The sequence below is a fragment of the Ranitomeya variabilis genome, chromosome 5, assembly GCF_051348905.1.
Source record: "Ranitomeya variabilis isolate aRanVar5 chromosome 5, aRanVar5.hap1, whole genome shotgun sequence".
Classification (NCBI taxonomy): domain Eukaryota; kingdom Metazoa; phylum Chordata; class Amphibia; order Anura; family Dendrobatidae; genus Ranitomeya; species Ranitomeya variabilis.
Genome location: NC_135236.1, coordinates 331988396 through 332013414, shown reverse-complemented (window position 1 = coordinate 332013414; position 25019 = coordinate 331988396). Strand labels below are relative to the sequence as shown.

Sequence of the window (25019 nt, the reverse complement as noted above, 5' to 3'; positions counted from 1 at the left end):
ACTGTAGGCATAACGTCACCGCTGCAGCTAAACCACAGAGACGGCAGCGGCGGAGCGCTAGAGGAGGAGTGTCATCTGCTTTCCATATTTTACCACATTGCTGGCCAACAGCGGAAAAACACCTAAAAGTGGAAAACCGTGATCAGTTACGTACGTACAACTATTTATATATTTTTAAAAACTGAAAAATATAATCCTGTTTTTTTTTGACAGTTGCTGTCATCTGGTAAAATCCCTGGAACCAGAGTAGCTGAGCTGAAGGCAAAGTATACCTTGCTGTATGAGACACTGAAAAGGTACTGTGGTTTTCATTTCATCATCCCTCACTCGTCACAGACTTGGAACTTGCCCAGGACAAGAAAAGAAGTCTGCCATTTTTCTTTTCTGTTTATTCACTGTGTCTGGTATTACAGTTCATAGCTATTTAAGTTAATGGAGTTGAGCTGCAATACCACAGACAGCCTACGGACAGAGGTGGCGCTGTTTCTAGAAATAGATTGTTTCTTTTTTTTTCTAGTCCTGGACAACCCCTTTAAGGAACACTCTGGTAAAGCCTAAGCAGTGTACCAATTAGAGCAGTTTGCTATGTGATGCTTAACAGCAAATGAAAAGCTTGTTTATAGCACACATATCTACAGTATTAAAAGGAAGCTGCCATTAGAATCCTGCTGTCCAAACATCAGGAAACAGACACTGTGTGATTGCAGCTGGTATGTTTTGGACTGTATGCCCATGGAGCTTCGGAGGAGTCTTAGAGGGGATCAGCTGAAAAATAGGTCAAGAAATACTTAAGACTCTGCCCGTTCATTTCTATTACAAACCACTTTGCTGTTCATACGTTCAGCCTTTTGATCATTTGTCTTGCGCCACTTTCCCCACCTAAGGCTTCTTTCACACTTCAGTTGTTTGGCGTCAGTCACTTCCGACATAATGACGGATCGACGGATCCGTCACAATTGTTGAGAAAACGGTTCCAACGGATCCGTTTTTTTGACGGATCCGTTACTTGGGGGTTGTCTGGGAAAAGTATCTACTTTTTGGAGCATGCGCAATTGAAAAAACGGATTGGGGCGACGGATCCGCCGAAATGACGGTCGCGACAGATCCGTCGCCCATAGGCGGCCATTCAATGGAATGACGGACGCGACTGATCCGCTGCGAACCGTCATTTCGGCGTTGACAAAAAACGTTTCAATGTCCGTCTATATCTAGACAACGTCCGCCAAATTTCGACGGATCCGTCGCATGACGGATGGAACTGACGACCATCCGTCACAATCCGTCGCCAATGCAAGTCTATGGGAAAATAACGGATCCGCAAAAAAAAATGACGGATCCGTTATTTGAGGAAACTGGCGGTTTTAGACTGACGCCAAAAAAATGAAGTGTGAAAGAGGCCTAATAAATATACTAATTAATTAGCCCCTGTACTCTTTCCCCCAATTCAATACCGGTCACCGCATACTCAACGCCCCCAATATGTACCTCCCGCTCCACGATTCATTATATTTACATGTCCCTTCCGCCACAATTCGTTGTCATGTCTTCTCTCTCTCCCACCCCATCCTATAATCATTCTCACCTTCTCTCCCCCACTTTCAATACATCATTTACTCTCCCCCAACCTCAATTCATCATTATTTTTTGCTCTACCCCAATTCATCATCATTTGTTGTCCCCCTCCCTCAATTCATCATTTACTATCCTCCATCCACCAGTCTCAATACATCATTATTTACTCCCCCCACCCTCAAAATTCATCATTATTTGCTCTCCCTCAAGTCATCATTTGCTCTCCCCACCCCCAACTTCAAATCATCACTTGCTCTCCCCACCCCTCCACCGTCAATTCATTATTTGCCATCCCTCACTCTCAATTCATCATTTGCAGTACCCGTCCCTCACCCTCAATTCATCGTTTGCTCTCCCCATCTCCCACCCTCCATTCATGATTTGCAGTCCTTCACCCTCAATTCATCATTTGCAGGAACGCTTGGTTAAATCGATATTTCCAATGTATGGGGGTGTCAAAAGATAGAGTTTTCCTTTTTCTAGATGCCCTATGCAGCAAGAGACACTGGTATTAATTTCCTGTATTCATTAGTAGGGTCGATGCTCGTGTACTAATCATGCTATACCGACCCCTCCATTGCAGTGAGTTGCCCCCCACTTCATCATTTGCACCCCCCCACTTTATCATGTGCAGTCCCCCTCCCCCCGCTCACTTCATCATGTGCAGTCCCCCTCCTCTTTCTCACTTCATAATTTGAATTCCCCCTCACTCACTTCATGTGCAGGCCTCCTCCCCCGCTCACTTCATTATTTTCAGTTGCCCACCTCTCCCTCACTTTATCATGTGTAGTCCCTCTGCCCCACTCACTTAATCGTTTGCAGTGCCCCCCACTCAATTCATCATTTGCAGTCCCTCACACTCACTTCATCCTTTGCAGTCCCCCACACTCAATTCATCATTTGTAGTCCCTGCCCCCACTTACTTTATCATTTGCAGTCCCCCCACTCACTTCATCCTTTGCAGTGCCCTTCACAGTGCACTGATCTTCATTTCACAGGTGGCCAGTTCTTCTACTTATCTTCTCCTATGTTCATCTGCTGTTGGTCTCTTTGGATTTCTGAAATGGGCTCTTGCACCACTATCTATCAGGCATTAAAGTATATTCAGTAACATGTAAATGTCACATTCTCTTCCCTCTCCACTCCATGTCTACAATCCCCACCACACAAACTTTCACACCCTCGCAGAAATCTTAAACACCTTGACCTACAGTCATTCTCTGAATCCCTCCTCCCTCTCACAGATATAAGTTCCTTACACAATGCGGATGACGCTGCCGCTCTATATAACACCACAATAGCTGTAGCTTTGGAATCTGCTGCCCCACTTACACATACCAAAGCTCGCAAAATCAACAGACAGCCCTGGCACACCAGCCTGACCAAAGAACTGAGGCGAGCTTCCAGGGCTGCTGAGCGCAGATGGAAAAGATCCCACTCCAACGAGCACTTCATCGCTTTCAAACAGTCCCTCACTACTTTCAAGACCACACTCGCCACAGCTAAACAAACCTACTTTTCATCTCTCATATCCTCCCTGTCTCACAACCCTAAAGAGTTATTCAACACCTTCAATTCTCTCCTCCGTCCCCCAGCACCTCCTCCCTCCCCACTCATCTCAGCTGAAGACTTTGCCTCATTTTTCAAGCAGAAGCTTGATAACATCATTGACAGTTTTGGTCAACAACCCCCAGAGCGCTTCCTCCCGACTTCCCAGCCCTCCACCTCCAAAACCAACTTCTCCACCATTACAGAAGATCGACTCTCCACTCTACTCTCAAGATCACATCTCACAACCTGTGCACTTGACCCAATCCCATCCCACTTCATCCCAAACCTCACCACAGTCTTCATCCCAACCCTAACCCATCTCTTCAACCTATCACTAACAACTGGTGTTTTCCCCTCAAGCTTTAAACATGCCTCCATCACACCTATCCTCAGAAAGCCCTCTCTTGACCCATCCTCTGTATCTAGCTATCGCCCTATATCACTTCTCCCCTATGCCTCCGAGCTACTGGAACAACACGTCTACCTTGAACTGTCCTCCCATCTCTCTTCTTGCTCCCTCTTCGACCGCTTACAATCTGGCTTCCGGTCACACCACTCCACTGAAACTGCCCTAACTAAGGTCACCAATGACCTCTTAACTGCCAAGAGCAAGCGACACTACTCTGTCCTCCTCCTCCTGGACCTGTCGGCTGCCTTTGACTCAGTGGACCATTCCCTATTATTACAGACCCTCTCATCCCTTGGCATCACAGACTTGGCCCTATCCTGGATCTAATCATACCTAACAGACCGGACATTCAGCGTCTCCCACTCACACACCACCTCCTCACCTCACCCCCTATCTGTCGGAGTCCCACAAGGTTCAGTCCTAGGGCCGCTGCTCTTCTCCATTTACACCTTTGGCCTGGGACAGCTCATAGAATCTCATGGCTTTTAGTATCATCTCTATGCTGATGACACACAGATCTACATCTCTGGACCAGATATCACCTCCCTACTAACCAGAATCCCTCAATGCCTGTCCACTATTTCATCCTTCTTCTCCGCTAGATTTCTGAAACTTAACATGGACAAAACAGAATTCATCATCTTTCCCCCATCTCACGTGACGCCCCCAACGAATCTATCCATTACAGTACATGGCTGCCCACTCTCCCCAGTACCACAAGCTCGCTGCCTCAGGGTAATCCTTGACGCTGATCTCTCCTTCAAACCACATATCCAAGCCCTTTCCACTTCCTGCCGACTTCAACTCAAAAATATTTCACGAATCCGTTCATTCCTCAACCAAGAATCTGCAAAAACCCTAGTCCATGCCCTCATCATCTCTCGCCTTGACTACTGCAACCTCCTGCTCTGTGGCCTCCCCTCGAACACTCTCACACCCCTCCAATCTATTCTAAACTCTGTTGCCCGACTAATCCACCTGTCCCCCCGCTATTCCCCAGCTTCTCCCCTCTGTCAATCCCTTCACTGGCTCCCCATTGCCGAGAAATTCCAGTACAAAACCCTAACCATGATGTACAAAGCCATCCACAACCTGTCTCCTCCATGCATCTGTGACCTCGTCTCCCGGTACTTACCTACACGCAACCTCCGAACCTCACAAGATCTTCTCTACTCCCCTCTTATCTTCTCTTCCCACAATCGCATACAAGATTTCTCTCGCGCCTCACCCCTACTCTGGAACCCTCTACCACAACACATCAGACTCTCGCCTACCATCGAAACCTTCAAAAAGAGCCTGAAGACCTACCTCTTCCGACAAGCCTACAACCTGCAGTAACTACCGATCGACCAAACCGCTGCATGACCAGCTCTACCCTCGCCTACTGTATTCTCACCCATCCCTTGTAGATTGTGAGCCTTCGCGGGCAGGGTCCTCTCTCCTCCTGTACCAGTTATGACTTGAATTGTTTAACCCTTTCATGTCATGCGCCGTACATGTACAGCGCATGTCGTGTCTCCCCCTTTGATGTGGGCTCCGGCACTGAGCCCACATCAAAGTCGCGACATGTCAGCTGTTTTGTACAGCTGACATGTGCGCGCAATAGCGGCGGGTGAAATCGCGATTCACCCGCCGCTATTAACCTGTTAAATGCCACTGTCAAACGCAGACAGCGGCATTTAACCGGCGCTTCCGGGCGGGCGGCCGTAATTGACGTCATCGCCGACCCCTGTCACATGATCAGGGGTCGGCGATGCATCAGGATGGTAACCATAGAGGTCCTTGAGACCTCTATGGTTACTAATGCCGGCCTGCTGTGAGCACCCCCCTGTGGTAGGCGCTCACAGCACACCTGCAATTCAGCTACATAGCAGCGATCTCATGATCGCTGCTATGTAGCTGAGCCAATCGAGTGGTGCCAGCTTCTAGCCTCCCATGGAGGCTATTGAAGCATGGCACAAGTAAAAAAAAAATATTTTAAAAAATATGAAAAAAATATAAAAGTTTAAATCACCCCCCTTTCGCCCCATCCTAAATAAAACAATAAAAAAAAAATCAAACCTACACGTATTTGGTATCGCCGCGTTCAGAATCGCCCGATCTATCAATAAAAAAAAGCATTAACCTGATCGCTAGACAGCGTAGCGAAAAAAAAATTAAAAACGCCAGAATTACGTTTTTTTGGTCGCCACGACATTGCATTAAAATGCAATAACGGGCGATCAAAAGAACGTATCTGCACAAAAGTGATATTATTAAAAACGTGAGCTCGGCACGCAAAAAATAAGCCCTCACCCGACCCCAGATCACGAAAAATGGAGACGCTTCGGGTATCGGAAAATGGCACTTTTTTTTTTTTTTTTTTAAGCAAAGTTTTGATTTTTTTTTCACCACTTGGATAAAAAATAACCTAGACATGTTAGGTGTCTGTGAACTCGTAATGACCTAGAGAATCACAATGGCAGGTTAGTTTTAGCATTTAGTGAACCTAGCAAAAAAGCCAAACAAAAAACAAGTGTGGGATTGCACTTTTTTTGCAATTTCACCGCACTTGGAATTTTTTTCCCGTTTTCTAGTAAAAGTCATGGTAAAACCAGTGGTGTCGTTCAAAAGTACAACTCGTCCCACAAAAAATAAGCCCTCACATGACCATATTGACGGAAAAATAAAAAAGTTATGGCTCTGGGAAAGAGGGAAGTGAAAAACGAAAACGCAAAAACTAAAAAGGGCCGCAACTTGTAGGGGTTAAGATTATTGTACTTGTTTTTATTATGTATACCCCTCCTTACATGTAAAGCGCATTGGAATAAATGGCGCTATAACAATAAATAATAATAATAATAATGTAAATGACTGTATTCCAAAACCCCTTTGAGCCCTGTCAGAATAGAATAGAAAATAATTAGTATCTAAAGAGGATCTGTCAACAAGTCATAAGTGACCAATTTTTGCTCTTATTTTATTCCTTCTACTCTCCTTAACTATTCTGAAGTATTCTGTTTTCTTTCTTTCTTTTTTAAATCTGCCATATGGTTCCATATGGGCCCACTTTATTTTTAGTTTTTATGGTGTCTACCAAGAGGTGAGTTTACTTAGGCTCTCATGCATAATAACCCTGTGATCAATGCCTCCTTGGTAAAGATCACAAAAAAAAACACTAAATAAAAAGGCCCATATCTCTGGAATGTGGGGGATTTAAGAAAAAAAAAACTAAAGAAAAAAAACAAAACAGAATTCTTTGGGGAGCAGCAGGAATAAAATAAGAGAAAAAAATGCCCAAAATTCCCCTGGTGACAGGTCCTCTTTATTGCTGAGAAGCAGTTTTGTGTTAGTAGAGGGTACAGTGTTTGTTTCTTCATATCTTATAACAATATGTTTTTCCTTTAAGGATGTGGTTTTTTGGTATTCTTGCGGTGTTAGGTGTGTCTTCCTTCTTTGATATCTTTTATTCTGTGAACATGCTTGTAAACTTTTTTTCTGTCCTCCTTCTGCCTATCACCAAAATAGTTTGTTTTCATCTAAACAATTTCATAAAAAGGAACATATTCAGAAATAACATTGTTATTGTACATATATTCTTCTTTACCTTTATTTACTTGTTGAAATAAAAGTAATCTCAATTGTGTATGTATGTATGTATATATATATATATATATATATATATATATATATATATATATATATACAGTCATATGAAAAAGTTTGGGCACCCCTATTAATCTTAAGCTTAATGTTTTATAAAAATTGGTTTTTTTGCAACAGCTATTTCAGTTTCATATATCTAATAACTGTTGGACACAGTAATGTTTCTGCCTTGAAATGAGGTTTATTGTACTAACAGAAAATGTGCAATCTGCATTCAAACAAAAGTTGACAGGTGCATAAGTATGGGCACCCTTATCATTTTCTTGTTTTAAATACTCCTACCTACTTTTTACTGACTTACTAAAGCACTTTTTTTGGTTTAGTAACCTCATTGAGCTTTGAACTTCATAGCTAGGTGTATGCAATCATGAGAAACGCTACTTAAAGTGGCCACTTGCAAGTTGTTCTCCTGTTTGAATCTCCTCCTAAGAGTGGCATCATGGGCTCCTCAAAACAACTGTCAAATGATCTGAAAACAAAGATTATTCAACATAGTTGTTCAGGGGAAGGATACAAAAAGCTGTCTCAGAGGTTTAACCTGTCAATTTCCACTGTGAGGAACATAGTAAGGAAATGGAAGAACACAGGTACAGTTCTTGTTAAGGCCAGAAGTGGCAGGTCAAGAAAAACATCAGAAAGGCAGAGAAGAAGAATGGTGAGATCAGTCAAGGACAATCCTCAGACCATCTCCAGAGAGCTGCAGCATCAACTTGCTGCAGATGGTGTCACTGTGCATCGGTCAACTATACAACGCACTTTGCACAAGGAGAAGCTGTATGGGAGAGTGATGCGAAAGAAGCCATTTCTGCAAGCACGCCACAAACAGAGTCGGCTGAGGTATGCAAAAGCACATTTGGAGAAGCCAATTTCTTTTTGGAAGAAGGTCCTGTGGACTCATGAAACCAAGATTGAGTTGTTTGGTAATACAAAAAGGCGTTATGCATGGCGGCAATAAAACACAGTGCATTGTATAGTTGACCGATGCACAGTGACACCATCTGCAGCAAGTTGATGCTGCAGCTCTCTGGAGATGGTCTGAGGATTGTCCTTGACTGATCTCACCATTCTTCTTCTCTGCCTTTCTGATGTTTTTCTTGGCCTGCCACTTCTGGCCTTAACAAGAACTGTACCTGTGTTCTTCCATTTCCTTACTATGTTCCTCACAGTGGAAATTGATAGGTTAAATCTCTGAGACAGCTTTTTGTATCCTTCCCCTGAACAACTATGTTAAATAATCTTTGTTTTCAGATCATTTGACAGTTGTTTTGAGGAGCCCATGATGCCACTCTTCAGAGGAGATTCAAACAGGAGAACAACTTGTAAGTGGCCACTTTAAGTAGCTTTTCTCATGATTGCATACACCTAGCTATGAAGTTCAAAGCTCAATGAGGTTACAAAACCAAAAAAAGTGCTTTAGTAAGTCAGTAAAAAGTAGGTAGGAGTATTTAAAACAAGAAAATGATAAGGGTGCCCATACTTATGCACCTGTCAACTTTTGTTTGAATGCAGATTGCACATTTTCTGTTAGTACAATAAACCTCATTTCAAGGCAGAAACATTGCTGTGTCCAACAGTTATTAGATATATGAAACTGAAATAGCTGTTGCAAAAAAAAACAATTTTTATAAAACATTAAGCTTAAGATTAATAGGGGTGCCCAAACTTTTTCATATGACTGTATATATATATATATATATATATATATATATATATATATATATACATTACATATGTACCCATTTACAGTGGCATGGAACAGTTTGGGCACCCCTGGTCAAAATGACTGTTATTGTGAACAGATAAGCAAGTTAAAGATGAAATGATCTCTAAAGGGCCTAAAGTTAAAAATGACACATCTCCTTTGTATTTCAGGCAATCAAACAAATATTGTCATTTTTTACATTTTAAAAATTACTAAAAGGAAAATCGGCTGATGCAAAAGTTTGGGCACCCTGTATGGTTACAGCATTACTTTTGCAAGTATCACAGCTTGTAAATTATTTTTGTAGTCAGCCAAGAGTCTTTCAATTGTTGCTTGAGGGATTTTCATCCATTCTTCCTTGGAAAATTCTTCCTGTTCTGGGAGATTCCTGGGTCGTATTGCATGCAATGTTATTTTGAGGTCCAAATGTAATAGTAGCAAATATTGATTTTTATTAACAATCCAAACATTAAAACAATTGATAAAACTGGAGATGACAACACAAACTGTGCAGAAATTAAAAAAACACTCTGCAGGAGTTTGGTCAGGAATGGATTCTGGATGCTGTGCACTATATCCTATTCCATACATATTTTTGTGGTTAGTCTGCCATGAGGATATACACTCACCGGCCACTTTATTAGGTACACCATGCTAGTAACGGGTTGGACCCCTTTTGCCTTCAGAACTGCCTCAATTCTTCGTGGCATAGATTCAACAAGGTGCTGGAAGCATTCCTCAGAGATTTTGGTCCATATTGACATGATGGCATCACACAGTTGCCGCAGATTTGTCGGCTGCACATCCCAAAGATGCTCCATACAAGGCAGGATGGATCCATGCTTTCATGTTGTTTACGCCAAATTCTGACCCTACCATCCGAATGTCGCAGCAGAAATCGAGACTCATCAGACCAAGCAACGTTTTTCCAATCTTCTACTGTCCAATTTCGATGAGCTTGTGCAAATTGTAGCCTCAGTTTCCTGTTCTTAGCTGAAAGAAGTGGTACCCGGTGTGGTCTTCTGCTGCTGTAGCCCATCTGCCTCAAAGTTCGACGCACTGTGCCTTCAGAGATGCTCTTAGGCCTACCTTGGTTGTAACGGGTGGCGATTTGAGTCACTGTTGCCTTTCTATCAGCTCGAACCAGTCTGCCCATTCTCCTCTGACCTCTGGCATCAACAAGGCATTTCCGCCCACAGAACTGCCGCTCACTGGATTTTTTTTCTGTTTCGGACCATTCTCTGTAAACCCTAGAGATGGTTGTGCGTGAAAATCCCAGTAGATCAGCAGTTTCTGAAATACTCAGACCAGCCCTTCTGGCACCAACAACCATGCCACGTTCAAAGGCACTCAAATCACCTTTCTTCCCCATACTGATGCTCGGTTTGAACTGCAGGAGATTGTCTTGACCATGTCTACATGCCTAAATGCACTGAGTTGCTGCCATGTGATTGGCTGATTAGAAATTAAGTGTTAACAAGAAGTTGGACAGGTGTACCTAATAAAGTGGCCAGTGAGTGTATATAGAGAACATAAAAACACAACTGTTATTACTTGTAAATCACAGTCTGGATAGTTCCCCTGGCCTCAATTATTGCAAGGTTGCAGTATACATAAGGTGACCACTTTGGATAGTGATGATGACCAAGCAACTCTTGTGGAAAAAACACAAAAAATGCTATGTGCTTATTGAACAACCGAGAACACTTGGTGTCATGCTGAAAGGTGCTGGAGCTTACCCCTGGTGTGTACTGCACACAAGATGGTCAGGGTGTATTCAAATATAGCTTTTATACAGTGTATTATGATTTTGTGTTTCTACATTCTCTACTGTAGAGTTTCCAGTTTTATCAATTGTTTTAATGTTTGTATGGGTAAAAAAAATCAACATTTGTTACTATTACGGTAAGTTTTGCTCTTGGAGGATTTTTTTCTATACATTAGTTTTCTCCTCCGTGTTATCAGTTATTATTATTGTTATTATTTATTTATATAGCACCATTAATTCCATGGTGCTGAACATGAGACGGGGTTACATCAAAATACAAATATCACTTACAGTAAACAAAACTAACAATGACAGACTGGTACAGAGGGAAGAGGACCCTGCCTTTGCGGGCTTACATTCTACAGGATTGTGGTGAAGGAGACAGTAGGGTGAGGGTTGCAGTAGCTCCGATGGTGTTGAGGTGGCCGTGTGGTCATTACAGGCTGTAATCTTTGAAGATGTGGGTTTTCAGGTTTCTTTTGAAGGATCCAAATGTGGTGCATAACCGGACGTATTGGGGCACAGAATTCCAGAGGATGGGGGATATTCGGGAGAAGTCTTGGAGGCGATTGGGTGAGGAGCGAATAAGCGTGGAAGAGAGAAGGAGGTCTTGGGAGGACCGGAGATTATGGAAGGGAAGATTGAGAGACTAGTTCGGAAACATATGGAGGAGAAAGGTTATGAATGTCTTTGTAGGTCAGCATTAGTAGTTTAAACTAGATACGCTGGGAAATTTGGAGCCATTGAAGGGATTTGCAAAGAGGGGAAGCAGGAGTGTAGCAAGGAGAGAGATTAATTAGTCGGGCAGCAGAGTTAAGGACGGACTAGAGGGGTGCGAGAGTGTTAGAAGGTAGGCCACAGAGGAGGATGTTGCAGTAGTCGAGGTGGGAGATGATTAGGGCATGCACGAGCATTTTGGTAGAGTGAGGGTTGAGGAAAGGACGGATTCTGGAAATATTTTTGAGCTGGAGGCGACAGGAGGTGGTGAGAGCTTGGATGTGCGGTTTGAAGGACAGGGCAGAGTCAAGGGTGACTCCGAGGCAGCGGATTTTGGGGACAGGGGAAAGTGTGATTTCATTTATTTTAATAGATAGATCTGGTAGGGATGATATGCGAGAAGGAGGAAAGATAATTAGCTCAGATTTGTCCACATTGAGCTTGAGGAAGCGAGAGGAGAAGAAGGAGGATATGGATGATAGACACTCTGGGATTCTGGAGAGCAGAGAGGTGACATCTGGGCCAGAGAGGTAGATCTGAGTGTCATCAGCATATAGATGGTACTGGAAGCCATAGGACCTTATGAGTTGTCCCAGGCCGAGTGTATAGATTGAGAAGAGTAAGGGCCCAAGGACAGAGCCTTGAGGGACACCAACAGAAAGGGGGCGAGATGAAGAGGTAGTATGGGAGTAGGAAACGCTAAATGTGCAGTTGGTAAGGTATGGGGAGATCCAAGATAGGGCAAGGTCTTTGACACCAAAGGAAGAGAGGATCTGTAGTAGGAGGCAGTAGTCAACTGTGTGGAAGGCAGAGGACAGGTCTAGAAGGAGGAGTATAGAGAATTGTCTGTTAGCTTTGGCTGTAAGTAAGTCGTTAGTAATTTTGGTCAGGGCAGTCTCAGTATAATGGTGGGGACGGAAGCCAGATTGTAGGTTGTCGAAGAGAGAGTTAGATGAAAAGTGAGAGGAAAGTTCAGTATGGACGTGCTACTCAAGAAGTTTGGATGCAAATGGGAGCAAAGATATGGGGTGATAACTGGACATAGCGCTTGGGTCAAGGGATGGCTTTTTGAGGATACGTGTGATTGTGGCATGTTTGAAAGCAGTGGGGAAGGTACCAGAAGTTAGTGATAGGTTGAAGAGATGGGTTAGGGATGGGATTAGTGTTGTATGGTTGGGGAGGAGGTGGGATGGGGTCAAGTGCACAAGTGGTGAGGTGTTATTTGGAGAGAAGATGAGCAAGCTCTCCTTCAGTGATTTTGGAGAGGGAAGTTTTGGGGTTTGGGCATTGGTATGTTATACAAAGGGGTTGTGGTGGTTTGACAACAAAGACTTGCCTTGTTTGGTCTATCTTATTTTTGTAGAGCATGGAAAAGTCCTCGGCAACAATTAGGGAACTCGGAGGGGGCAGTGGTGGGCGGAGGAGGGAGTTAAAAGTGTTGAACAACTGTTTGGGGTTGCGGGATAAGGAAGATACGAGGGTTGTGAAGTAGGCCTGTTGAGCAGAGGTGAGAGCTGATTTGAATGCGAGTGTTGCTTGTTTGAGTGCAGTGAAATCATCTTGCGAATGCGTTTTCTTCCAACCCCATTCTTCGAATCTGAATACTTTCCAAAGCTTTTAAGTGATGTTATTGTGCCAGGGTTGTCTATTGGTTCGTCGCACTCTGCTATGCATGACAGGGGTGACCGTAGCTGATGCAAGAGTGGCATTGTAGAAAGCAGTGGCAGTGTCGGTATCGTGGAGTGAGGATATGGATGCTAGTAGTAGGATAGAGTCAGAGAGTGTGTGGGTGTCTAGGTGTGCGAGGTTCCTGCGTTGGTGTGCATGTTGCTGGACATGGGTGACAGGTGAGGGGGACAGGGATGAGAAAGTGAGTAGATGGTGGTCAGATAGAGGGAGAGGGGAGGTTGTGAAGTTAGATAGGGAGCAGAAACAGGTGAAGACCAGGTCTAATGTGTGTCCGTCTGTGTGGGTGGCTGAGGAGGACCACTGAGTAAGAGCCAGGTGCAGAATTGGTCAATAAAGGTAGTGGTTGGGCCCGGAGGTCGGTATACGACGGCCATTTGGAGGTTGTTGTAGGGGGAGTCGATGCAGACAGCGTGGACTTCAAAAGAAGGGAGGATAAGGGAGGGTTGAGGTGGGATTGGGTTAGGATGGGTTGGGCTAGGGCACAATATGCTCCTATTTTGAGGTCTAGCCACAGATTTTCAATGATGTTCAGGGATTGTAAGGACCCTTATAAAGACTTCAGCTTGCGCCTTTTGAGGTAGTCTATTGTGGATTTTAACGTGTGTATAGGATCATTATTATTCATTCATAGAAGCCATCCTTTTTTCAACTTGAGCTTTTTTTACAGATAGTGTTATGTCAACAAAAATTTGTTGAAATTTCATTGAATACATTCTTCCCTCTACCCATGGAATGTTCCCCGTGCCATTGGCTTCAACACAACCCCAAAGCATGATTAATCTACCCCCATGCTTGGCAAAATGTTCTTTTCCTGAAATTCTGTGCCCTTTTTTATCCACACATACTTTTGATCATTGTGGCCAAATAGTTCTATTTTAACCTGATCGGTACAAAGGAATTGTTTACAAAATGCATAAGGCTTGTTTAGATGTTCTTTTCCCTACTTTTGACCCTGAATTTTATGGTGAGGACGCAGGAGAGGTTTTCTTCTGATGACTCTTCCATGAAGGCCATATTTATGCTGGTGTCTCCAAACAGTAGAACAATGTACTACAACTCCAGAGTCTGTTAAATCTTTCTAAAGGTCTTTTGCAGTCAAGCAGGGGTTCTGAATTGCCTCTCTAGCAATCCTACGAGCAGCTCTCCCTGAAATTTTGCTTGGTCTTCCAGACCTTATCTTGGCCCACACTTTCAGGACTCTGAACATTTTGATTACCTTTTGTGCATTACTGCCCTTTTCCAAGATGGCGTCTTTGGTCTCATGTGCACTGTGTCTTCCTGCTATATAACTCCACCCCAGCCTTTAGTCTGTGCTAGAGTATTCTGCCTTGCATCCAGCTCCTGACGACTCCCTGGCTTTGCACATGCACCTGCACCTGCTCCTGTGAACCTGTGTGGAGATCCTGCTACTCAGCTCTGAGTTTCTGCTGCATACATCGGTTTCCAGTAATCCTCCATCTGGCTGCTTGTGTTTGTTTCCATCTGCATTTGCTAGACATGCAAGCTGTTGCTGCTCTGCTTAAACCTGAGACTTTTACCCAGGCCTCCCTGGTTGTGCTAAGGCTACGTTCACATTTGCGGTGTGCGCCGCAGCGGCGTCGCCGCAACGCACAACGCAAACAAAAACGCAGCAAAACGCATGCACAACGCAGCGTTTTGCGCCGCATGCGTTCAACGCATGCGGCGCAAAACGCTGCGTTTTTTGGAAACGCAGTTGCGTTTTCAACAAAAAATGCAGCGTTTTGCGCCGCATGCGTTTTTTGTACAGTGAGTCATTCTTCAACCCACCCCCTCAAAAAAAGGGTCTACACAATAGATAAGGGACCACCAATGGCTAGAAGAGGGTTGGTGTTTATGCAATTGTGTATATATACCTTGGCAGACATGAATTCCTCCCATTTTGCTGGTATTCATGATGGAGCGTCCCATGGACAGTGTTATCATGGATATGGAGATGGAATTAGCCTTTGCTCATGCCTATGCTGTTGCCTGTTGTCATCAAAGGGAAAGGGAAAAACGGAGATGGAGTCAACGCCGTTTTTGGATACACCCTATCTTGGAAGTCCGGGAGAGCCGTGGAGCATACCATAGCTTGTTTGGCGAACTGAATGAGAACCTGGAGAAGTATTTCGAGTACACCAGGATGTCTCAGGACAGCTTCCGGTATCTGCTGCGTCGGGTGGAAGGATCCATTGGCAGGCGGGACACACAGCTCCGGAGAGCTATTTCCGCAGAGGAGCGGCTTCTGGTCACTCTACGGTACGTAGCTGAATGACTGTGATATGTTCTTCCCCTTTTTTTTTTTTTTTTTTTTTGGGGGGGGGGTTGGTATGGTCAATGTACTTTTATAAATTACAATGTACTTTAATGTAATTTATTTATCTTCTTTGCAGTTTCCTGGCTACCGGAGAGACATTGAGATCCCTTCATTTTCAGTTCCGGATTGGAGTCTCCACCCTTTCCGGAATTATTGCTGAGACCTGCCGCGCTTTGTGGGATAATCTCCGGGAGGAATTTTTACCCGTCCCTACAAGAGAAATCTGGGAGGAAAACGCACAGAAATTTGAGCAGGTGTGTTCTTTTCCAAACTGCATTGGCGCGGTGGATGGAAAGCATATTCGTATTACCAAGCCAGGGAAAAGTGGATCCATGTTCTACAACTACAAAAAATATTTTTCCACTGTGCTAATGGCAATTGCTGGCGCCGACTGCCGTTTTCTGGCAGTGGACATTGGGGCATTTGGCCGTTCAAATGACTCACGGACATTTAAGGAGTCGGATATGGGCCAAAAATTATATAACAACAATTTTAATTTCCCCCAGCCACGACCTCTTCCCCACACCGAAGGCCCTGCGATGCCATTTGTTGTGGTTGGGGATGAGGCATTCCAAATGTCTGGCAACCTATTGAAACCCTACTCCAGTCGGGGCCTGGACCATACCAAAAGGGTGTTCAATTACAGACTATCCAGGGCCAGAAGGACTGTGGAGTGCGCCTTTGGCATCCTTGTGTCCAAATGGCGGATATTAGGATCCGCCATTAATCTGAAAACTGAGACAGTGGATGAGGTGGTGAAGGCGTGTGTGGTTCTCCACAATTATATTCTGACCAAAGAGAGACTGAACATTGAACTGGATGAACCCATAGCCAACCCATTGCCCGATTACCAGGATCATCCTCTGAGGACAAGTGTTGAAATTGCACAGATGAGGGATCGTTTTGCGGCCTATTTTGTGTCAGATGTTGGCCGTGTGTCCTGGCAAGATACAATGGTGTAGTTTTTATGTTTTACTGTTGGACTTTATTCTGGATTTAAATACACCAATAAATCCCTGTATTGTGATTGTAGTAATAAAATAATTCTACATGCTGTGCAATAAATCCGTTTTGGTTGGTTTGTTTATGTCAAATTTGGCACCTACCTATAGTTCACTAATGTGATAACCCTCTTTTGAAAATGTTGTTTAATAAAAAATATTTCTAATTTTTCTACCCTTTTTCAATTAAATTTATGCCATAGCATCTAACATATTTATTTGTTTATAAGATCGCCGTGTATCGTTGTGTTTGACAGCAAAAACAACGATACCAGCGATGTTTTACACTGGTAACCAGGGTACACAACGGTTACCAAGCGCATGGTCGCGCTTAGTAACCCGATGTTTACCCTGGTTAGCAGTGTTAAATGTAAACATAAAAATAAATATACTCATCTTCGCGTCCCCTGGCGTCCGCTTCCTTCACTGACTGAGCGCCGGCCGTAAAGTAAATTCACAGCACAGCGTTGATTTTACCGCTTTGCTGTGAGGGACGTCACTCAGTCAGTGCAGGGAAGCTGACGCCGGGCGATGCGATTGTGAATGTTTTTTTTTTTTTTTTTCATTTTACACTGGTAACCATGGTAAACATCAGAAGTGCGCCCTGCACTTCAACCCGATGTTTACCATGGTTACCCGGGGACCTCGGCATCGTTGGTCGCTGGAGAGCTGTCACACAGACAGCTCTCCAGCGACCAAATACCGATGCTGCAGTGAATTGCATCATTGTCTGTTTTGCTGCAGCATAAGTGTGAAGGTACCTTTACGGTATGTGTCCACGGTCAGGATTGCATCCGGATTTGCTCATGTTTTTTCATCAGTATTTGTAAGCCAAAACCAGGAGTGGAACAATTAGAGGAAAAGTATAATAGAAACATATGCTCCACTTCTGTATTTATCACCCACTCCTAGTTTTGGCTACAAATATTGAATTACAATCCTGACCAAATCCGGATGCAATCCTGAGCGTGGACACATACCCTTTTTCTTTGAAAACAACTCATACACTTTAGTGTTTGGAAACACTTGGAAACACCTCATACAGCAATGTGAGACACCCAAAGAAACGTTAAAAAAAAACAATCCAAAAATACTGTCTGACATTGCATATATGAGGTGTTTGAAGCACAAATAAATGGCGCACGGAGTGAATTGCCGAGAAGTGTACGTTAAAAGAAGACCAAATATTTTATTCAATAAAATAATTTTTTATTTGGGGGAAACAGAAAAAAAAGGGAAAAGAAAATTAGGGGGTATCCTAAACAGCCGAGGGGGGATCAACTTCCGCTACCACCGGTGACCGGTAGCTTTGAGTCCTGGAACGTGGACTGGGAGTGGAATAGGAGGAGGAGGAGGAGGAGCCATAGTCAAGGAGGCTTGACGGCAGGTCCAAACCCCCCGCAGGGTACACTAGCGAGACCGCATCATCACTATGGGAGAGAGGAGGCAACACAAGCCGCCTGCGTTTTTGGCTTGGTTGGCTCTGGCTGCTCCTGCTGTGGCTAGAGCCACGATGAGATGGTGTCTGTACTGGAGCAGCCAGAACCTGTGCCTCTGTGTGTGTGTCTGTGTGCCTCCTCTTATGTTTTTTTTTTTCCTGGCTTCTGCGGCATCTCCCCCAGAAGCACTCCGACGGGAGGATGAGGGCCTGGCAGGAGCAGGAGTGGGCCGCACACTAGTATGGTGCCTGTGGTGGCGTCGCTCGGCACTTGGACCAGGGTGGGGTGGCTGGAGTGACTCTGCAGCAGGAGTCGGAGTCATGCTAGCCAGCGACGGCACTACGGGCAGTGTCGCTGACTGCACGACCCGAGCCTGCTGCAGAGCCCTCACGTAAGAATTGTTGCAGTCCTGCATCACCGAAATCTGGAGTTCCGGCGTAAGGTTTTCCACCATGCCTTTAGCAATTGTGCTAAAAAAATGTTTTGCCGGATTTGAGAGCTCGGCTTCCAGGATTTCAAGGCGCCGTCCCATACTGGACATTTCATCTCTCAACGCCTTGAAACCGTTCTGGAACACCGTGCCCAAGTGCAAAAATTCAGGCATGACTGACCTGTCCGAGGCCCGCTGGCGCTGTCGGGAATACCCGAACGAAGGTGCGCCAGAGGCCTCGGGCAGGGGAAAACCTGACGTACCGGCAGCCGGTTCTCCAGATGATGGTGGTGCAGGCCTGCTGTCGCTGTGGGATGGCTGTGACGGCTCAGATGGCGATCCATGAAGTTCCGCTTCACAGGGGGGAGCTTGCTGGAGGGTGCTGCTGTGTGTCCTGTGAAAAGATAATGAAAAAATTAGTCTTCAATTAATAACCTATCACATACGCCAACTCCTGTAAAAAAATTACATCACACATCAAAACATTACAATCCCCTGTCTCTCAGTCTGTGTGGCCTATAATAAATTGCTGATTGTTATCGCCAGCTGACCATTAGGGCTCACGATAACAATCATGGACATACCGACGGCAGAAAATGACTGTACATTCCCTCTGCCAAAGGCAATGCATACCCCTGTCATATTTTTAAAAAATTATTGTGTGAAAAACTAATTTCAAGATGCCGGCTATGTTGCAAAAATAATATAAAATTTAAGGTCTATAAAAGAATTTAAAAAAAATAAAAACCAGACTTTGCTGATCTGATCGCAGGAATGTCCATGACGTTAGGATCATGTGATCGAGACGTCATCATTATTCCTGCGATCAGAACTACACTGACTCAGAACGTAACCTGTCATGGACTACAAGGACTCTCGCTTAACCTAAAAAAATTACCGTGGATGGCCAATATGCTACGCTGACTACATTGATGGCCAATACACTATGTGCCTGGGAAATGTACTATGTGGATACGTGGCTAGAACGTGTACTATGTGGCTGCGATATAGTGGCCTGTAAATATACTATGTGTGTGGATGCATAATGTACGTGGCTGGCCAATGTACTATGTGGCTGTGCAATATGCTATGTGGCTGGGCAATGAACTATGTGGCTGTGCAATATGTTATGTGTCTGGGCAATGTACAATGTGCAATATGGTATGTGGACAAAATACTTACTGTCGGCGGCCAAGGATTGGTCTTAGGAACTGTAGTGCCCTGTTGTACTTGTAGGGCACCGACTTGGCCGCAGCAGCACCACTCCTCGATTGCTCCTCCTCAGCACGCAGCCCCTTATTGAAACGGTCCTTTATGGATCGCCATCTGGTCCTCAACTTTTTCACTGTGAATGCAAAGAAAAAAAAAGGTTACATATGTAGCATTTTAAATGGATAAAACAACCGTGTGTGATGTAAAGTTTACGCGTTGATAGCATCACACACGGTTGTGTTTATCCGGGCAAGATGGGTCATAGCAGCGTCTCAGCAATACTCACTAAAGGTGCCTTTGTCCTTCGCTGAGGCACTGTCAAAGCCATCCCACAGCGACTTTGCCACCTCTGCCCACAAACGTCTCGACACCACCTGGTCCATGTGCCGGGGGTCACGGCTGTCCCACAACGGGCCACGCTCCTGGATGCTGGAGATCAGGAGCTCCACATCTATACTCTCCCTGTGGTCCCGTTGTGAAACCTAGAAAAAATAGAAAACAAAAAGGTTACAAATAGGCAAATATAAACAACCATCATCAGCACCTGGCATGATTTGTACCTTTGCCCTATCCTTTGCCATTTGATGTATGTATATTGATGGTTTCTACACCTGTATTTTTGAATGTTTTTGTGCAGGGAGTTCAACTGTATGTTACCTTCCCCCAAATACTTGCTGCCCTGAAAAGCTATATGTAATTAAGCTTAGTAAACAGCCCTAGTGAAACCAGGTTGCTCCTAATGTTCCTCCCAGCAGGATGCTACTCAAAAAAAAAGATAAAAAAAAAACAACAAATACTCACTTGCCGGCCTGACGACACATCTTGGCACCGATCTCCCTGCTCCCGCTGTGTGCCTTCTCCCTCACTTGAAGAAGCCTGTAAAAAAATGTATACAAAAATTAGTGACAATGCTACAAATGGCAGCGAATAGTAAGCAACTGGACATAATTACTCACCGCACTCCCCCTCGCCGATTGGCTATGCTCAGAGTCACTCGCCATTATTGGAAGTTTGCTCTGCAATGAAAAAATGAGCAAAAAATCACATCCAAAGCTAACAATGCCACATACAATAAAACATTAAAACAACCACAATTGACTGTTGACTGATAGGACAATGCAAACTCAAAAAGCGCCACCACAACGCCATACATTGCAAGAGAATACAATAGAAGAAACAATACAAGAATAGACCCAAACAAAATTAAGCAAAAATAGACACCTATGTCCAAATTTTAAAAAATAAAAAATTAAAAAATAAAGAGGAAAAAAAAAGGCACAATGAAATAGCAAACTGCACGCCATACTTTACAATAGCAACAAGACATGATCCAAAACAACACCATATGGTGACATCTACCACAGAAATACATCTGAAAAAGGCGATAAATACCATTCTAGATAATAAGCAATAAACATTACGGGACAACCGCTGTTACAATATACAGCAACCAAAAGAAAAACCATAGTCAAATAGAAAAGAGAACACAAGAAATTTTTAAAAAAGGGCCCAAACAAAAAAAAAAAAAAATTTAACTACACACTTGGCTATGGAAACATTCAATACAGGAGATATATATATGGAAGCCATACAGAAAACGACGTAACCATAATACAATTGAACATATAATGGCATATAGCAGCACGGAACAATAATATACAAATGAAACATCATAAATGTAGCCCCCCACCAGCAAGAAAAGACACTCAAGGAAAGAAAAAAAAAATGCCAACAGCATAACCATGAGCCTAGAAAACGCCATACGGTTACCCCAACTATAGAAGCCAGAAAAAGACATGCACCACAAATTTTACAATAAAAAATCTTACAAATAAAAGGCATTGAACATCCGCATGACACAAGAACAACCAAAAATAAATCCAAAACCAATCCAAACCCAGCAAGGCCGCACACAAGAAACGCCAGCATATATCAGAAACACATTAAAAAAAAATGTTAGTATTCAATAACAACCTACAGTGCCATAACCGTACAATATCACAGAGCAAACATTGCACAAATTAAATCAAAAACAAGAAATAAAACACAGAAAAAAAATTATGCAAAGAGAAATATATACTTACAGGTTTGGAAAGCAGGTTGCTCCTCTCTTCGGTCTGCTCTGTGTGCTCTGTGAAAGACAATGGCAAACCCCCCCCCCCCTTTTTTTATATATATAGTGCTTTTTTTAAGTGTCTAGACAAAGTCTAGACAATGTTTTGCATTTTTGAAAGAAAAACGCATGCGTCGTACAACGCATCACGACGCAAGTACTTGCGTCGTCTGCGTTGTCAATGCAAGTCAATGGGAAAAAAGGCGCATCGACGACGCAAACACGACGCAAACACGACGCATGCGTTTTTTAAAAAGTCTGCGCCGCCCAAAAAATGCAACATGTTGCGTTTGCCGCGCCCTGGCAGGTGCGCCCTAACGCCGCATGCGGCGTACGACGCACCAAAACGCATGACAACGCATGTACATGCGGCGCCATGCGGCCCCAATGTTAAAGATAGGGCCGCACGACGCATGCGTTGCGATGCGGCGACGCCGCTGCGGCGCACACCGCAAATGTGAACGTAGCCTAAGATATTATTTGAACTGCCTTATAAGCATATCTATCTGTGTTTGGACTACCAAGGACTTATTCGTGTCAAGTATCCTCAAGAATAATTGTGCTTCATAGACTTTCTGTGTGATTGCATTTTCCTCTGAAGTTTCCTATTCTGCGTGATTGCATTTTCCTTTGAAGTTTCCTATAGAATGTTAAGCTGCGTTTAATATTTAGTGTTGTGGAATTGAGTTTCTCTCTGCACCTGTTTGAATCACCATGTGATAATATAGCCTTTACCACTTATAAAACTGTGTCCTGTAGTTGTCTTGTTCCATGCAAAGAGTCTCCTGAGTTATCCCTTATAATCTTTACACACACTGTTCCTGTTAACTGCCATTTCATAATTACATTTTGAACTGAGGAAAGGGCAACTTGAAAACTCTTTTCTATCTTCTTATAACCTTTTCCTGCCTTGTGAGATTCACAATTTTCATTTTCAGAGTCCAAGGCAGCTACTTAGAAGAACCCATAGCTGCTACTTTTTTTTGCACAAGGTTAGAGGAGGCTGGGTTTTTATAAAGCTGGGAAATTTGCATCACCTGGCTTCTCCTAACGATGATGGTGAACAAGCCATAACTCTAACAGGCTAATTAAGGTCTGAAACCTTGGTCAAAATTATGTCAGCAAACAAATCTTCAAGGGTGCCCAAATCTTTGCATTGGCCCATTTTCCATTTTGTAGTTTTAAAATTGTAAAAAATTACTGTGTCTATATATATATTGTTAGCACCATGCCGGATACCTGCTCTGACAGGCAGGATCTTTGGCGTGTCACTTCACTCACCCGCGCTGTGGTCGGTGCTTCCCTTCCCCATGCTCTGCATTCTTCCAGCAGAGTTTCCAGCCATGTCCTTAGAGCACACGCACTCCCGCCCTTTTAAAGGGTCAGCGCGTGCACTGGCTATTTCCTCCCCAGCCAATGGCTGTGGGGCATTATGTATATATTGCTTCCTCCCCACTGGGGAGGAGCCTGAGCAACCTTCCTGTTCTGCAGTCTAAGTTGTGTAATGTTGCGTACCAGTCCTTGCTGCACTCTGGTGCAGATCCTGCCTGCTGCACTCTGGCACGCACTCTGCCTGCTGCACTCTGGTGCAGATCCTGCCTGCTGCACTCTGGTGCAGATCCTGTCTGCTGCACTCTGATTCACAGTCTGCCTGCTACACCATCCAGTCTGTCCTTTCTGGGTCCAGCTGCCGCGCGTCCGTTGGTCTGTCCTGGAGTGGCACCTGGGGTTCATCGGGAGCCAAGTCTAAGCTCAGCATCAGAGGCTCTAGTGAACAGTCCGGTCGGTGCTCGCTTAGTCATGCCCCTCCAGGCTCTCCGTAGTTGGAGGCATAATGGTTCCACAAACCCCGTCCATGACATATATATATAGATAGATAGATATATAGATAGATAGATAGAGAAACATAAAGCAGCACAAAAAAAATATTGGTGGGTGCAAAAGCCTCCCAGACATGTACCACACCTTATAGATAAATCAAAAAAATCGAAGGCAGCACAACTGTAAGTAGCAATTCACGTGCAGTTTATTGGCCTGTGTGCAGGGGGCAGGTCAGTGAGGGATCAGTGACCTGTCAGCAGTCTGCATTATGAATATCTAAGCAGAGCACCGCATGAAGACCCACCTCCCCGCCACAGGCCGCCACGAAGCATGAGCATATCATTAACGCAAAACTGAAAATACCGATTAAAGAACAACCCCAAGACAGATTTAATCACCGAAGGTATCATTGTAATCAGTATAACAGCTCCAACCTGACACTGTCTGTAGGTTACTGTGCACAATACTGCTGACAGGTTCCCTTTTAAAAAGAAAAACCATGTAAAAAAAAAGGATACATTGATTGATTGGATGTAGACAGCCTTATAGAAACATATGGTGTTTCGAAGGGGTTTTGCATCAAATAAACATACATGGGCTTTACTGTACTTTAATGAGACCAGATAATTTTTTGTTGGTCCCTTCTCTGATCCAGTCAATTTCGCTTCCTGTAATTTCTTTTTTGGCTAGTGGGTACTAAGTAATTGCTACTAACCTTTCTATAACTTACATGCAGCATACAGGAATCGGAGACCCAGCTGTTGCAAGACGCTAAACATTTTACACATCTCCTTGAGCAACAACAACATGAATTGGAAAAAGCCGATCAGTTTCCGGAGGGATCAAACACTGAAGTCTCCAGAATGAGACAGCAATTGCTCAAATACAACAATGACCTGAATGAAGCTGAAGAAAGGGAATACCGTCTCCAGTACAAGCTAGAGTGGTAAGTGACCCCTCAAACAATGTTCCAACATTCATCTTATTTGTTGTAAGACACCATTTGTGGCTATAAATTGTAAGGGTCAGGGATTATCAAATGTATAATTTCAGGCCACTCATACATATATGGTGTAAGTTAGACAAACCCACAGATGTTGGTGGGATCGCCCGAATATCTGATGTCTATAAGGGCCTCTCATATCTCCCCCGACATGGTATGTCAGGAAAGAGAAGAAGTGGTGCACTTGGAATTTCAATGCCCAATCCTTTTTGTTTTTGTCCCCAATGAAGACACATGAATGCTCAGCCAAGCGCTATTTTTTCACTAATGTGTTTGTATCAGATTTTCTTTATGAGGGAAAAATTGCCTTTTTTGTATAGTTGAATGGTACATATAAATTATTGGGGAATCTGTATGATTTATTTTATGGCACAAATAATGTATAAAAAAATAACGTTTTCTTTTTATTTATTAGATTGTTAATGTCTTACACTAATAAGTACAGGTTTGTTATTTTTGCACAACATATGTGCAATTAAATGGATTATATACTCAATAAAGGCTGGATTTGAGGACATGTTTTTTTTATGAAGTGTTTCATTATTTTTTTATCACATGATTATTTTACTAATTTACATCTTTATGTTAATACTAGATAGAGGCTCGATGCTATCGCGTCGGGAGGGCGGT

General features: G+C 43.7%; 2 protein-coding genes across 3 annotated transcripts in view; one reads left to right on the top strand and one right to left on the bottom strand.

Moving 5' to 3' along the window:
• CCDC146 (coiled-coil domain containing 146) overlaps positions 1 to 25019 on the top strand; it is a 185902-nt gene that overhangs the window by 94941 nt on the left and 65942 nt on the right. For both annotated transcript variants that reach the window (XM_077264713.1, XM_077264714.1), the window contains exons 3-4: positions 214 to 296; positions 24123 to 24332. In XM_077264713.1, the coding sequence (XP_077120828.1) occupies positions 214 to 296; positions 24123 to 24332 (293 nt within the window). The remainder of the gene's footprint in view (positions 1 to 213; positions 297 to 24122; positions 24333 to 25019) is intronic.
• LOC143775929 (uncharacterized) lies at positions 17273 to 20443 on the bottom strand. Its single transcript, XM_077264704.1, has 4 exons — positions 20254 to 20443; positions 19739 to 19934; positions 19423 to 19585; positions 17273 to 18634 (listed from the first exon to the last, which is right to left on the bottom strand). Exons 2-4 carry the CDS (start codon positions 19833 to 19835, stop codon positions 17782 to 17784), a joined length of 1113 nt encoding a protein of 370 aa, XP_077120819.1. The 5' UTR covers positions 19836 to 19934; positions 20254 to 20443; the 3' UTR covers positions 17273 to 17781.

Bases quoted from the DNA above. Each gene is read 5' to 3' on its own strand.
- LOC143775929 (XM_077264704.1), bottom strand. From the start codon at position 19,835: ATGGACCAGGTGGTGTCGAGACGTTTGTGGGCAGAGGTGGCAAAGTCG. The intron at 19,586-19,738 runs GTGAGTATTGCT...TTGCATTCACAG, and splicing joins GAAGGACAAAGGCACCTTTA to TGAAAAAGTTGAGGACCAGA. The intron at 18,635-19,422 runs GTAAGTATTTTG...ATCTTTTCACAG, and splicing joins CCAATCCTTGGCCGCCGACA to GACACACAGCAGCACCCTCC.